Source organism: Prinia subflava, chromosome 9 (assembly GCF_021018805.1).
Source record: "Prinia subflava isolate CZ2003 ecotype Zambia chromosome 9, Cam_Psub_1.2, whole genome shotgun sequence".
Classification (NCBI taxonomy): domain Eukaryota; kingdom Metazoa; phylum Chordata; class Aves; order Passeriformes; family Cisticolidae; genus Prinia; species Prinia subflava.
Genome location: NC_086255.1, coordinates 381,889 through 394,917, shown reverse-complemented (window position 1 = coordinate 394,917; position 13,029 = coordinate 381,889). Strand labels below are relative to the sequence as shown.

The window sequence follows — 13,029 nt, the reverse complement described above, 5'->3', positions numbered from 1 at the left end:
AGACAGAGAAATATGGTACACATTTAACAATAATATTTCTCTATAGAATTCCATAGTGTATTGAATCTATTTAATGAGTTTTCTAGATTAAGTAGAAGTCTGGGGAATTTTTATTATAATGCCATATCCCACAAAAATATCTATGGTCCTGGGAGAACAGACACCACGTTAATCTATTTCTTTAGTGTTAGGTGATTAGGCAATAGCCTTTCTGCAGCAATGATATTGACACTGTTACTCCTTGTGTAATTTAGTTAAAAAGTTCTGTTTCTCTAGGCCTTCTCCATCCCAGCCTCAGGGCAGGGTAAAAAGAGTGAAAGTGCCAGTGGCTGTGCAGCCTACAGGCTATAACCAAGTTTATGGTATTCCCCATTCTTAACTCATCTGGGTGTTTCTGGTTTTATGTATTTCGTGTGTGGGCAGTTCATGGAGGGGTGCAGAGGACTGGCTTCATGAGGACCAGCTCCTGCTTTGCCAGCCCCAGCTGAGAGAGGCCTGGGCTCCTCGGTTGTGTCGGGAGCTGTGGGGAGGCGCATCCCAGGGCCCAGATCTCCTCCCGCAGGTTTCCAGACCCCAGGAGGACTCACTGCCTGCTGCCCTGCCTTTATCTCACTGTCCCTGTGCTCCACTCACAGAGCCTGAAGTTCTCTTAACAGCTCTGAGGAAAATCAAACTGCTGAAAAGTTAGGTGCAGAAAAAGAGCTGGAGTCATTGTGCTGGGTTAGGAACCCTATGGAGCCAGCAGGTTTGGCCTAATTGCATGGACAGACACCCAAATTACATCACAGTTCTTGTCTGAAAGAAACCAAATCCTGAGAAACAGTAAGTGGCTTAAATTATAAATTCGTCGCTTCTATGGGTGAATGATTTGCTTTTGAGACTGGGAATTTCCTTGTCCTGACCTTATGAAAGCCTTGGGAAGGGGCCCAAGGGGCAGCTGCACAGATCCCTCACCAACCACTGCTGCCACCAAACCATGTCCTGGTGCCCCGTGCAGCACCTGCAGGGGTTAAATCCATCCCCTGTCCCTGCTGGGGTTAAATCCATCCCCTGTCCCTGCAGGGTGCAATCCATCCCCTGTCCCTGCTGGGGTTAAATCACTCCCCTGTCCCTGTAGGGTTAAATCCATCCCCTGTCCCTGCAGGGTTAAATTCATCCCCTGTCCCTGCAGGGTGCAATCCATCCCCTGTCCCTGCTGGGGTTAAATCACTCCCCTGTCCCTATAGGGTTAAATCACTCCCCTGTCCCTGCAGGGTTAAATTCATCCCCTGTCCCTGCAGGGTTAAATTCATCCCCTGTCCCTGCAGGGTTAAATCCATCCCCTGTCCCTGCAGGGTTAAATCACTCCCCTGTCCCTGTAGGGTTAAATCCATCCCCTGTCCCTGCAGGGTTAAATTCATCCCCTGTCCCTGTAGGGTTAAATCCATCCCCTGTCCCTGTAGGGTTAAATCCATCCCCTGTCCCTGCAGGGTACAATCCATCCCCTGTCCCTGCAGGGTACAATCCATCCCCTGTCCCTGCAGGGTTAAATCCATCCCCTGTCCGTGCTGGCGGGGCCGGCAGGGCCCTGCAGGGCGCTGGGCTTGCCCCTGCCCCAGGTGCTCCATGTCCTGTCCCCCAGCAGCGCCACCCCGGTGCCTCCCAGTGTCACACGGCGGGGTCACAAAGTGCCAGCCCTGCTGACAGCTGCACCAAGTTGCCTGAGAGTCCTCCACAGACATCCAAAACAACTCAGAAATTTCAAATGGCCAAAGGAGAGTTAATGCTTCTTATCATGAAAATCAACAGCCTTCTGGGAAGAGGGTTTGAAATTGTTTCATGAGGAAATTGCTCAGCATAAATCCTTCATTTCCTTAGTGTGCCACCATGTATCTCACAGGCCCCCCCATGGTTTTCTGGGTTTTTTCTTTATTTATAGGGAATTGTTTGTTCTACCAGGTATAAGTGGGCATTATAATAAATCCAGATTTTAAAAAAATAGTTTATTATGTTGTGATGGCTGCTGTGTGAATATATTCATGTCCAACAAGTCCTGCTTTCTCCTGTGACTTTTTTCCACACTAGTCCCATGACACTGTGGTCTTGGAGTTTTTTCTTACTGCTTTATTTGAAAGTGAGGGATTGATACCATGGAGCAGAACTGGGCATTTAATAACATACCCTGAAGTCTCTCTGTGTCTGCTTTCTGGTAGAATCAGCTGAAATCCTCAACTTCTCTTTTTACACTCTTTTCACTCTTTACAAGAGCTGGAGGGAATGGTGCAGTTCACACCTTGTCTCACAGGTAGTTACTGGTCTCTAGGAGATGGATATGCAGGAGAATGACCAATGGTCTGCTCTTTAGATATCCTGCTTCTCTAATCTCTTCCATATATTTATAAAATTTGCCATTTCACACTTTTCTAGACATACAACTTTTTTGCAACAGAGACTAAACTTTAGCCAAGAGCAGAGACAGGTCATCCCCAGCTGGCAGAGGCCCAAATCCACTTGTAATAAGTTTTGGATGCTCTTAGCAGAAAATCACAGTCAGAGCTGCTCTGTTGCTCTGCCAGGGAATGGCCAGGTAGAGGTTTGACTTTGAAAGCTGTGTCCTTACTCTTTTACTACAATGACAATGGGTTTAGACACTTTTTCACTTTTGTATCAACCAAAGATCCGGGAGTCAGAACCCGAGTTTCACACCCAGCCCTAGAGAGCAGGACAGGGCAAAGCCAAAGGTTCTCCTGCGTGTGCCAAGGCCACATCTGGTGGCTGAGCTGCACTCGCAGCAGGAGCCCCTGCCCACCCCAGCACCCCGTGGTTCTGCCAGTGGCAAGGACAGATGGACAAATGCTGGGAGCACAATGCCTTGCCCTGAACATCAATGGCCTCAGGAGCTTTCTCGAGGCTGAGCAGGTTCAGGCTGGGACAGCTGAAGCAAACCCAGGGGAGTCAGGAGAGCATGGCAGGGACATTCACCAGTGCTCTCTGAGCTGACACAAAGCCCTGTGTGGTGACACTGCCACCCCCGTGGCTCCTAGGGACACTCCCAACACACTGCTGTCCCTGCTGTCCTGCCAGGAAAGCTGAGCTTGGGGCACTCAGGGGAGCTGAAACCCAGCATGGCAGCACCACATTTATTGTTGTATTGGAATAAATCTCTGCTCAATCCATATTTCTATTGCATAAATAAATGGTGTTGCAGCTTTCCAACACCCCAGGCCCAACCTTTCCCAACTGCTGTCACTTGGAGTGTGGCTTCCTACCTGTGAGGTGAAGAGTGCTGGAAATGGCACGTGTGATTTCCCAGGCACTGTCCCCCAACCTGGCACTGCTTGTAAAGGGTAGCAGCCTTGTGATGAGCAGTCACTGTGCCCTCCTGGAGGAGAAGCTGCACCTCATTTATCTATTAAACACCCCAAAACAAAGTCTATACAGTGCTTTAGGATTTCTCAAGAAGTGTTTGCAAGGTGTGACTCTTTATGAGCTATAAAAAGTAAATATTTGAATAGCATTTAGCAGACTAGACGGATCTATCTGGGGCTAAATCCTTGTAAGGGAAAGAACTATGAGAAGAGAATAAATATGAGAAACACAAAGAGGAGCAAGAATGTACCAAAACCCCTTTTATTCAGCAAGATGTTTAAAAACAGGAGCAGCAAACAGTTTGGGGTAGGGCTGTTGTTTGGTTTCTACAATAATACTTCTTTTGGCTGAAGTTTAAAAGCTCAAAACTCTCTGTTAGTCTTTATTTGGGGAGTGACAAACACAGAAAGAACCATCTTAAACACGTGTAGGTTTCATTTTGCTGTTCGAGGAATTCTGGCAAGTTTCATTTGGAAATGTGGGTGAGAACACTGCAAAGGCAGCCAGAGATTAAGGACCCAGCAGGAGCTGCTGAGAGCCCTGGGCCTGCTGTGAGAGCACCTGGGGGATGCCCGATAGGAAACACAGCAGCACAGTGGCAGAGCCAAGCTCTCCTGAATGCCATGGTCAGTCAGCAGGCTCCAGGAAACACAAGAACAGCCACTCCACTGCCCATGGCCCACAGACTGGCTCCACATCCCACTGGGGGCAATCACTGTGCCAGTAACCTCCCTGTGCTCATCTAGTGACTGCTCGGCTGGAAATGTGTTTTAAAGGATGAAAAAACACTTGTTCACCTCATCCCCCTCACTCAACACTGCCTGCCGGCGAAGTCTGCAGAGCATGGCCGTGCCTCAGAGTGCCCGTGCCCAGTGACAGCAGCCAGGGCCTGCCAGGGCTGGGCGGTGAGAAATGCCCCACAGGGGCAGGGATGCAGCCCCACGGGTAAGTGAGGCAAGCAAAATCGCCCCCATCCCTGACTGGCAATGGGATTTTGTAATTTCTCTGCAACTGCCTGGACTTGGCAGTGCCAGTGCGTGCCATGGTTGCTGTGCAGACACCACACCCCCGGGAACGAGGGGACACGGCAGCTCTGCCTGCGCTATCCCGAAACACTCACAAGGGAGCAACGGGGAATTGATCTTACTGTCCCTGCGTGCATCAAATCTTTACTGAAAGGGAGCTCAGGCCTTGGCAGGGGCCGCCCAAGGAGGCGTTGGGGTGCCCATCCCTGGAGGTGTCCAAGGAAGGCCTGGACATGACACTCAGTGCTCTGGGCTGGGGACAAGGTGGGGATCAGGCACAGGCTGGACCCCAAGGGCTGGAAGGGCTTTTTCAGCCTCAGTGATTCTGTTATTCTATGAATACAGCTGACATAGTTGAAGATTATTATCAGTGTGAACTTTTCTTATTGCTCAAGAGACTTTGGACACAGGCCCTTTAGCAAGCTCTGTGTTGCTAAAAGGAGCCACCCATTGAGCTGGTGCCAGCAACGCCTCCCCGAGAGCCCCTGGGTGTCTGGCTGGGTGTCTGGCTCTGGCTCTTACATTAATATACAGATGCTCACAAGCTGTCTGGGCACCACCTTCCTGCGGATTACATTCTGGTTCTCACAGGGTGCTCAGTGATACAGGAAACTGGACTCCTGAGATACTGTGGAGGTGCTGCAGAAGCAGGGCAGCTGCCTGCTGTTACAGGAGGGGATTTGTGAGTCCTCGGTTTTATTCCTGTGTATACCTTTTCTTTAGGATCCCTTTACCCGTGGACTTTCTCACTGATGGTGGCAAACACTGACACAGCTGCCCAGGGCAGTGAAGGTCACCATTTGCCCTTTCCCGTCTGTCCTGATGTTTGCAGTGGGACGAGCGCTGCTCCCCCGGCCTCCCCTCACCCACTGGGCTGCCCCTGCCAAAGAACAGCAGCAGCAGCATCTCACTTCTCGAGCAGCTGGAGGAAATAGAGTCTCCCTGAAAACACCAGCCTGTGATGCCCTTTCTGCCCTGATTTACTCCTGTACGCTCAGCATGAAGTAAACACATCCCGCCCACTGCCAAAATCACAGAATCACAGACTGGTGAGAAGGGACCAGCCCCTGCCACGAGCAGGGGCACCTTCACCAGACCAGGCTGTTTGGGGCTCCACCCAACCTGGCCTTGAACATTTCCAGGGACAGGGCAGCCGCGACCCCTTTGCACAACCTGTCCTAGTGCCTCACCACCCTCCAAGTGCACGTTGTCCCTCCTGTAAATCACCCTGGCTGTAAACACAGACCAGAAACATCCAAACAGTTTCAAGCACACTGGGAAACATTGTGGTGCACCTGGAAATTGTTTTTGAATAACAAATTCAGTAACTATATTTTATTTATTTGTTTTAAAGCAGTGTTTTCAGTGCATAGCATGGCCTGCCACTGGATTCAGTGATTGTTGGGGTAAGGGACGTCCACTCCAGGAAATACAAAGGATCATCTCATCTGTGTCACAGACCCGATCAAACACAGCATTTTAAAAAAGAACTTTAAATTACAGAAATGGCATTTGTAATGGTTATAGAAAACAGTCCGTGTCTGTCAGAAGTTACATTTGTCCTTGTCGCCTCCCTCATGGCCTGGAGTGTGAGAAGACACCGCTGATCTCTGCATCCTCCAGGGACAAAACAGGCAGCACCTGCGTGGTGGGCTGTGAACAGCTCCACTGTGTATCACCTGGAATTGCAATGGTAAACTGATCAGTTGCAGCTGCCCAGAATCACAGCAAAAGGCTTTAAATACAAATGGCACTGCAGGTGTGGGACACTGAGATGGGAATTTCACCCTGAAGGAAAATCTCCACAGCTCATAGGACCAATCCTTAGGGATGGTTAAAGATATTTAGGCTCCACATCTAAGCCAAACCTGCAGACCATTTTTTCCCTCATTGTTGCAAAGCTCCTTAGTAAAAACTAGCCTGATTCTTGCGCTCTCTCGCTCAATGTTAGCATTCAAGGCAGGCACCAAGACTGGAAATACTCAGACTACACTGTCTGGGTTTTAAGTACTGGAAAACAAGGAGCTGTGACAGAAAACTTGAGGCAGCCTTAGCTAGCAGTGGTGTTTTCCCTACAGTACCACACTGATCATCTCCCACCAGCCTTCCAGCTCTGTGTGGGGAGGAAGAGAAATTTCTGACCTGTATCTGACCCTTGAGCCCGTGGGACTCAGTTCAGGGTGAGAGCTGGGAATGCTGGAGCTGGTGCAGACACAGCTGGAGGCAGCCACAGCCCCTGCTCACTGAACAGATGCAAAGTGGCACTTTCATACTTCTATTTCCCCATCCCTCTGTGCCATCCCCTCTGAGATGCAGTATGTGAAAGGAAGCATCAGCTCTACAGCACCCACTGAGGTTTAACATTCACGTCAGGACACATAACTCAGCCCTCACCTTTCGTGAGTGCTTTACTCACTGCTCATTTCCCCATTACCACAGGCAAACTTTTATATTCAAGCGGATTTGCCCAGTTATTTTTTCCCACATAGCACAGGTACAGATCTTGTTCATCCAAATTTAACAAGTGCCAAAGTATCAGCCCTGCACAATTTGCCTTGCAAACCAGCTGATGTCCCCTCTACCCCTCCCCTGCATTTTCCACCCATGTTTGTACTGGCTCTTGTAGCGGCCCAGAATCCAGCTTCAATCATTCCTGCCACGGGTCACTGCTGGCGCTGCCCAGGCCCCACATCTGGGCTAGTCCTGTCCCCTTTGCCTTTCCGTGCAAATGTGGGGTGTTCTGTGTGGGCTGGCCCTGTCCCCTTTTCCTCTCTGGGGGATGTGGGGTGTTCTGTGTGGGCTGGCCCTGTCCCCTTTTCCTCTCTGGGGGATGTGGGGTGTTCTGTGGGGGCTGGCCCTGTCCCCTTTGCCTCTCCATGGGGATGTGGGGTGTTCTGTCTGGGCTGGCCCTGTCCCCTTTTCCTCCCCAGGGGATGTGGGGTGTTCTGTGTGGGCTGGCCCTGTCCCCTTTGCCTCTCCGTGGGGATGTGGGGTGTTCTGTCTGGGCTGGCCCTGTCCCCTTTTCCTCCCCGGGGGATGTGGGGTGTTCTGTCTGGGCTGGCCCTGTCCCCTTTTCCTCTCTGGGGGATGTGGGGTGTTCTGTCCCCGACACAGCTGCTGCTCTCAGGTACCACTGCACCTCCCTCAGTGCTCAGCATTCCTTGCTTTTGGAAACGGCTTCCATGATAATCCCTCATTGCATAAAGTAGGCTCTTGGGAACTCATTTGGAAGTGCTTCGTGCATGCTGTGATACTTTATGTCCCTGTTTTCTAAGCTTTCACGCACTCCTCGCTGTGCAGGAGGTGTGGGACTCGCAGCCATCAGCCCGGGCGCTGGCTGGACACCGCTCGACTGGTGTGCAGCTGTGACACTGTCACACTGCACAGCTTCCTCTCCTAAAGCAATTGGCAAAGTCCCTGCACATCGTCCCGGCGATTCCTCACTGGGCTCTTCTTACTCTAGTTTCCTGTTCTTGAGCACTGCCAAGCTGCTCACCTGGATGCCGTAGGGCCTGGGATCCCTCTCCAGCCGCTGTAACCTGACACGGCTCCCTCCAGCATACCCTGGCTTTGATGTAATCGCTGTTGGCTGAAAGCTGTAACACTGTGCCAAAAACACAGCAGCAGCCAAAGTTCCTTCCCCATTTTATCTTGCTTTTCAAGGTGCACCAGGATCGTGTACTGGATCAGCTCACTTTTGACAGCTCTGATAGCTGCATCCATGTAAGATCACCGTATCTACAGTGCAACTGTGTGCAGTTGTCTCAGGAGCCGCACAAAACCCTAGAAAAGGCATTCCAGAGAAGTCCAGCACAGTTCTGTGTCCTCGCATTGCTTCTGTCCGTGTGCCACAGATCACTGGAGGTCAGCAAGTGCCCCATGGATGAGGCAGAATTCCAGAATTTCCATGTGTTTTTTTATTTAACCGTATATTTAATTTGTACCTCTGACAAGGAAGGCCGGTGCTCAGGATCTGGCAGAGCTTTTGCCATTCCAGTTGCATCCCTGCCTGATAAAGTTTGCCGCAGAGGAGACTCGAGAGCGCTGTCCCATGGCTCGGGGTCACTTACGCCGTGCCCAGGTGCCCCAGCTCGGGCACGGGGCTGCCGCGTTGTGTCGCTCTCTGCGAGCGGCGTGAGACACGGACCGCCACAGGGGATGTTTCACGGGAAGCACCAACCACTGATCCATCATTTCTCAGGTTTCTTTGGCAAAGTTACCGGGCAGGTTCCTCCCGCAGCGGGGCCTGCCGTGAGCTGCGGATGATTCTGGGGCACGCACGGGCTCTGCACGGACCCGAGAGCCCAGCCCTCCGCGGGGTGCTGGCTCCCGGGGCGAGCGGCCGGGCGCTTGTCCAGCATCGCCAACCTCCTCGTCCCGTGCGACAGAGCCCTGTCGCGATGCGCGCCGCGCCCTCCCGGGGCCGGTTCCGCCTCCCGCTCGCCCCGCTCGGGCGGCGGCACCGCCGGGGCCAGGGACCGCCATCCCCAGGGGGCGGCCCCGGGGACGGGCCCCGCCTGCCCGGAGGGGCTGCGGGCCCTGGGAAGCCGCTCCCCGCGGGAGGCAGCGCCCGCCCCGCGCCCCGGGCGGGCGGCCCCGCTGCGTGCAGGTGGGGCACCACCGGCCCCGCCCGCTCCTGGGGGAGCGGCCCCGCGCCGAGCGCGCCCGCCGTGTCCCCCCCCTCGGGCCGTGTCCCCACCCGGGGCCGTGTCCCCACCCCGGGCCGTGTCCCCACCCCGGGCCGTGTCCCCCCCTCGGGCTGTGCCCCCCTCCGGGCCGTGTCCCCGCCGTGCCGCGGGACAGCGCCGCCGGGCGTGTGCGCGCGCCCGCCGCGGGTGGCGTTGCCCTTTTAAGAGCGGCGCGAGGCGGCCGTGACGTCGCGTGCGCAGAGCGCTATCCCGGCGCGCCCGCCCGCCCGCACAGCCGGGAGCGGCGGCGGCACCGCGGAGCGCCCGGACCGGCCCCGGCCCCGCCGAGCCCCGCACGGCCCGCACCGCCCCGCCGGCACCGCCGCCCTGCCATGCGCCGCGGCCCGGCGCCAGCCTCCGCCGGCGGGAGCCGTCCCGGCAGCAACAGCAGCAGCGCGGCGGCGGGCGAGCGCTGAGCCGCGGCCCCGCGGGGCGCGGATGTTCGCGGGCTGCCCGCGCCGGGAGCTCTCGCCGCGCTGACGGGGCGGGCCCGGCGCCCCGCTCGCCGCAGCGCCCCGCGCCCGCCCCCGGGCTCCCCGCAGCGCCGCCGCTCCCGGCCGCGCTTCCGCCCGCGCCATGGCGGGGAAGGCGGCCGCGGCCGGCGCCGGGGTGCTCCTGGTCACCGCCAACGTCGGCTCCCTCTTTGACGACGTAAGTACCGCGGGCACCGGCGGCACGGGGGGAGCGGGGGCAGCGGGCCGCCGGTCGTAGTCCCGGCGGCGCTGGGGGCCCGGCGGCCGTCCCGGCCGTGTCCCGGCGCCTCCCGGGGTGGGACGGCTCTGCCGGAGCGCGGGGCGGCGGCGCGGCCGGGGGCCCCGGCGCCGTGTCCCTGTCCCCGGCCCCGAGGTGGTCGTCGTGTGCCACTGTCCGCAGCGCCCGGGGGCTCCTCGGGGCAGCGGCAGAGCCCCGAAGCGCCCTGCCCGCCTCCGGGCGCTCCTCCCCGGCTACCGGGCACGGTGTGACACGAAAATGCAGCGTAGTTTGTGTTCGGCGTAGCGTGAGGGCAAACCTCCGGAACGGTTCTGATCGCTGCACGCGAGGCGAGAGCCGCCGCTGGCACACGCACGGAGGAGCGCTCGGTTCGGTTCGGTTCGGTGCGGGAGCGAAGGCAGATGTCGGTGGCCGTGGCCGGGCTCCCGCAGCCCGGACGCTGCCCCCGAGAGCCGCTGAAGCCAGCAGCAAAGCCCCCCTGGGCCCGAGCAATGCAGACACGTCCCACAGCGCACGGGGGGCATTTCCAGGGGTTACCCGCTCTAAAGTAAAACCCATCTGGCAGAGGATTTGGTCCAGGCTACCTCTGTGTGTTGATCCTGCCGTGTGTTAGGAGGGGCTTTGCTCTAAGCCCGATGCACAGAGATACAGTAACCCAAGGGGTTTTTTTCTGGTCTTCAAAGTCCTCTTTTCTTTTTCGTCACTTTAAAGGCTATTCTGACGCTCACAGTTTAATTGTAACAGCTATAGTTAAATGATGCAGTTCATCTTTTCTTGAAGTGGACTTTTACTGTTGTCACCACAGTTAATTTTACACCGAAGTGTGCCGCTTCATGTTGAATGAACACTGTGAAAATGTTCATTTCATTGTGATTGACGTGGCCGTGGCCTTGGGCATACGCAGCATCTCTGTGTGAGGGATGCTGGGGTGTTCAGTGGGGTTTCAGCAGGTGGTTCCTGCCTCTTTCCTACTCCACAGCTGGAGCCGAGGGGTGGCATCTCCGTGTCACCGCGCTTGCCATCCACACGGCCCCGCGGCTCCCCGTGCCCTGGCGGGAGCAGTCCCGGCTGTCAGCCCCGGCCATTTCCTGCCCGCTCCCGGTCCGTGTCCGCGGCTCCGGGCGCTCTGCGGTGTGCTCGCTGTGCCACAGGGAACACACCTCAGTTCTAGCCAGAAACTGCCTTGCCGTGAAAAATTGAGTTTTCTACAGTAACAAAACCAGGCTTGTTTGGATCAGTTCCACTGCAGGGTGGGAAATGGAAAGACTGCTCTGAACATCTGTGGTTGTGGTGCTGGTGTGTGGCTGTGGGACTGGTGGCTGCTGGCTGGGCTTCTGGAGTTACATTAGTGCAGTGTGGGTGCAGGAACGGTGACATTAGCTGGGTTTGGGGACTTGGCTTTCAGGTTGTGTGTCTGAAGTGGCTGCTTCTGCTTGCTGGGCCCTTCCCCTGCAGTTGAGGAATATGTTTCTTTGCTGTGACTTGGAATGGCTTCCGTCCTGAACAAGGACTTGCTTTAATGGGCTGTGCCGGAGCTGGGCTGGAAAACCGCATCCCATTCCTTTAACTCATGTTTTCTGTTTCTGATTTCGGTGGGTGATACGTATTTTAACTGAACGCCCCTCTCAGGCGTTGCCTGACCCCCGGCAGGGCACCAGTGTGTGCTGTCCCAGGGCAGTGCAGGGGCGCTGGCAGGTGGGGTGGCCAGGCCAGGTGTCCCACACTCACACAGTCCTGCTGGCTGCTGTGCTGGGATCCCGGCTGCTGTGGCCAGAACCCCCGGGAAGCATTCCCGTGTAAGGGCTGCTGTTGGCAGGCTGGGTCTGGGCAGGGGGCTCCGGTGACGGGGGGCCCTGCAGGGTGGGGCTCCTGTCCCCTCACAGCCAGCAAACCCCGTGGTGGCTCTGTGCCACCCCGTCTCCGTGTGTTCCTGGAGTGGGGCTGTGTGGCAGCAGCATGGTTTGCACTTCAGGTGTGTTTTGTGTGAGCACTGTTTGCTTGTGTGTGCAAATGCTCTTGAGACCAGCATTTTATAGCTTCAGATACCTTTGGCAGGCAGGTTTGCCTGGGTGGGATCTTTCTTAGATCAGTGGTGTTGCTGACCTGCCTGTACTTTTGCAAAGAAGGGAAAATTGCTTTTTTTGCTCTCTGGTTGCTAGAAGCAGGTTATAACACATGGGTTTGCTCCTGCCAGGCATCCCCATCCACCTGTTGCAGTGGTGACCTGGGAGCTCATGAATAAACATGGCAAAGTGAAGAGGGACTGAGCTGGGTTCATCTCATTCCTCTAGTAGTTTTGCTGCTTCATTAAAAATGTTAATGGAGTATTAGATCTTCAGATATTCTTCCAAGTTATATGAACATGTGCATCTCATGAATATGAATATGCATGATTTTTGGTACCTTTGTGTTTATTTAGGCATTTAACACTTTTCTTGCTATAGAATCATTTCCTGGTTTTATCACAGTAAACACAGTAACAAAAGATGGAGTTCAGGCTACCCATGAGTCACTCTTTCTCTTTTCCCCCTTCTCCTGATGCCCATGCCTACGGCAGGGGAATTCAATTAGATGATCTTTAAAAGTCCCTTCCAACCCAAACCTGCGATCCCCTCCTCTCCCTTTCCCTGCCTCCCCGATTCCTTGCTTCCTTTGCTTCCTTTGTCTGCATTGACAGAATTTCACATGTACCTTGCAATGAGCTGAGTGCTGTGGTGGGCACAGAATCCATTTGCCTGGCACTGGGCTGCTTTTGCTGTACAGGGGTTCAATTTACATCCTGAGGGTTTTTTTCCAATCTGCTATATCTCCTTTGTTCTGTTCAGTTGCTTCTAAGTGGCTTAGTGCTGCTTGTTTTTCCTGTGACAGACACCTGGGAGGGCAGGAGAGGGGAGGCATTGTGGAAAAGGCTTCCCTCAGCACACGGCAGCTCAGGAGCTTTGGCTGCTTCTGCTGCAGGGGGGCAGGTGGAGAGCTTTGCAATTCCCTTGCTGTGGCTGCCCAGAAGTTTTGTTACCTTGTGCTGTGTGTTTATCTGGGTGCAGGCACAAACACTAGAAAACCACCTTGGTGCTCACACCTGAAAATCTTGTCTTACTCCAGGTCATTTTCAGGTGACTTTGACAATCTGTGTTGGTTAAGTGTCTCCATGTAGGTCTTCAGGAAAAGGATTTCTAAGATGCCCAGCAGACTTAGCTGTACAGGTTCTGACATTTCTCCCTGGGTTGGGAAATAGTTCATTTGTTCCAGTTGTCTTT

General features: G+C 54.9%; 1 protein-coding gene across 2 annotated transcripts in view; it reads left to right on the top strand.

Moving 5' to 3' along the window:
• Positions 1-9,611: 9,611 nt before the first annotated feature.
• The window catches only part of INPP5A (inositol polyphosphate-5-phosphatase A), a 179,718-nt gene continuing 176,300 nt past the window's right edge, over positions 9,612-13,029 (top strand). For both annotated transcript variants that reach the window (XM_063405031.1, XM_063405032.1), the window contains exon 1: positions 9,612-9,712. In XM_063405031.1, the coding sequence (XP_063261101.1) occupies positions 9,638-9,712 (75 nt within the window). In that variant the 5' untranslated portion in view covers positions 9,612-9,637. The remainder of the gene's footprint in view (positions 9,713-13,029) is intronic.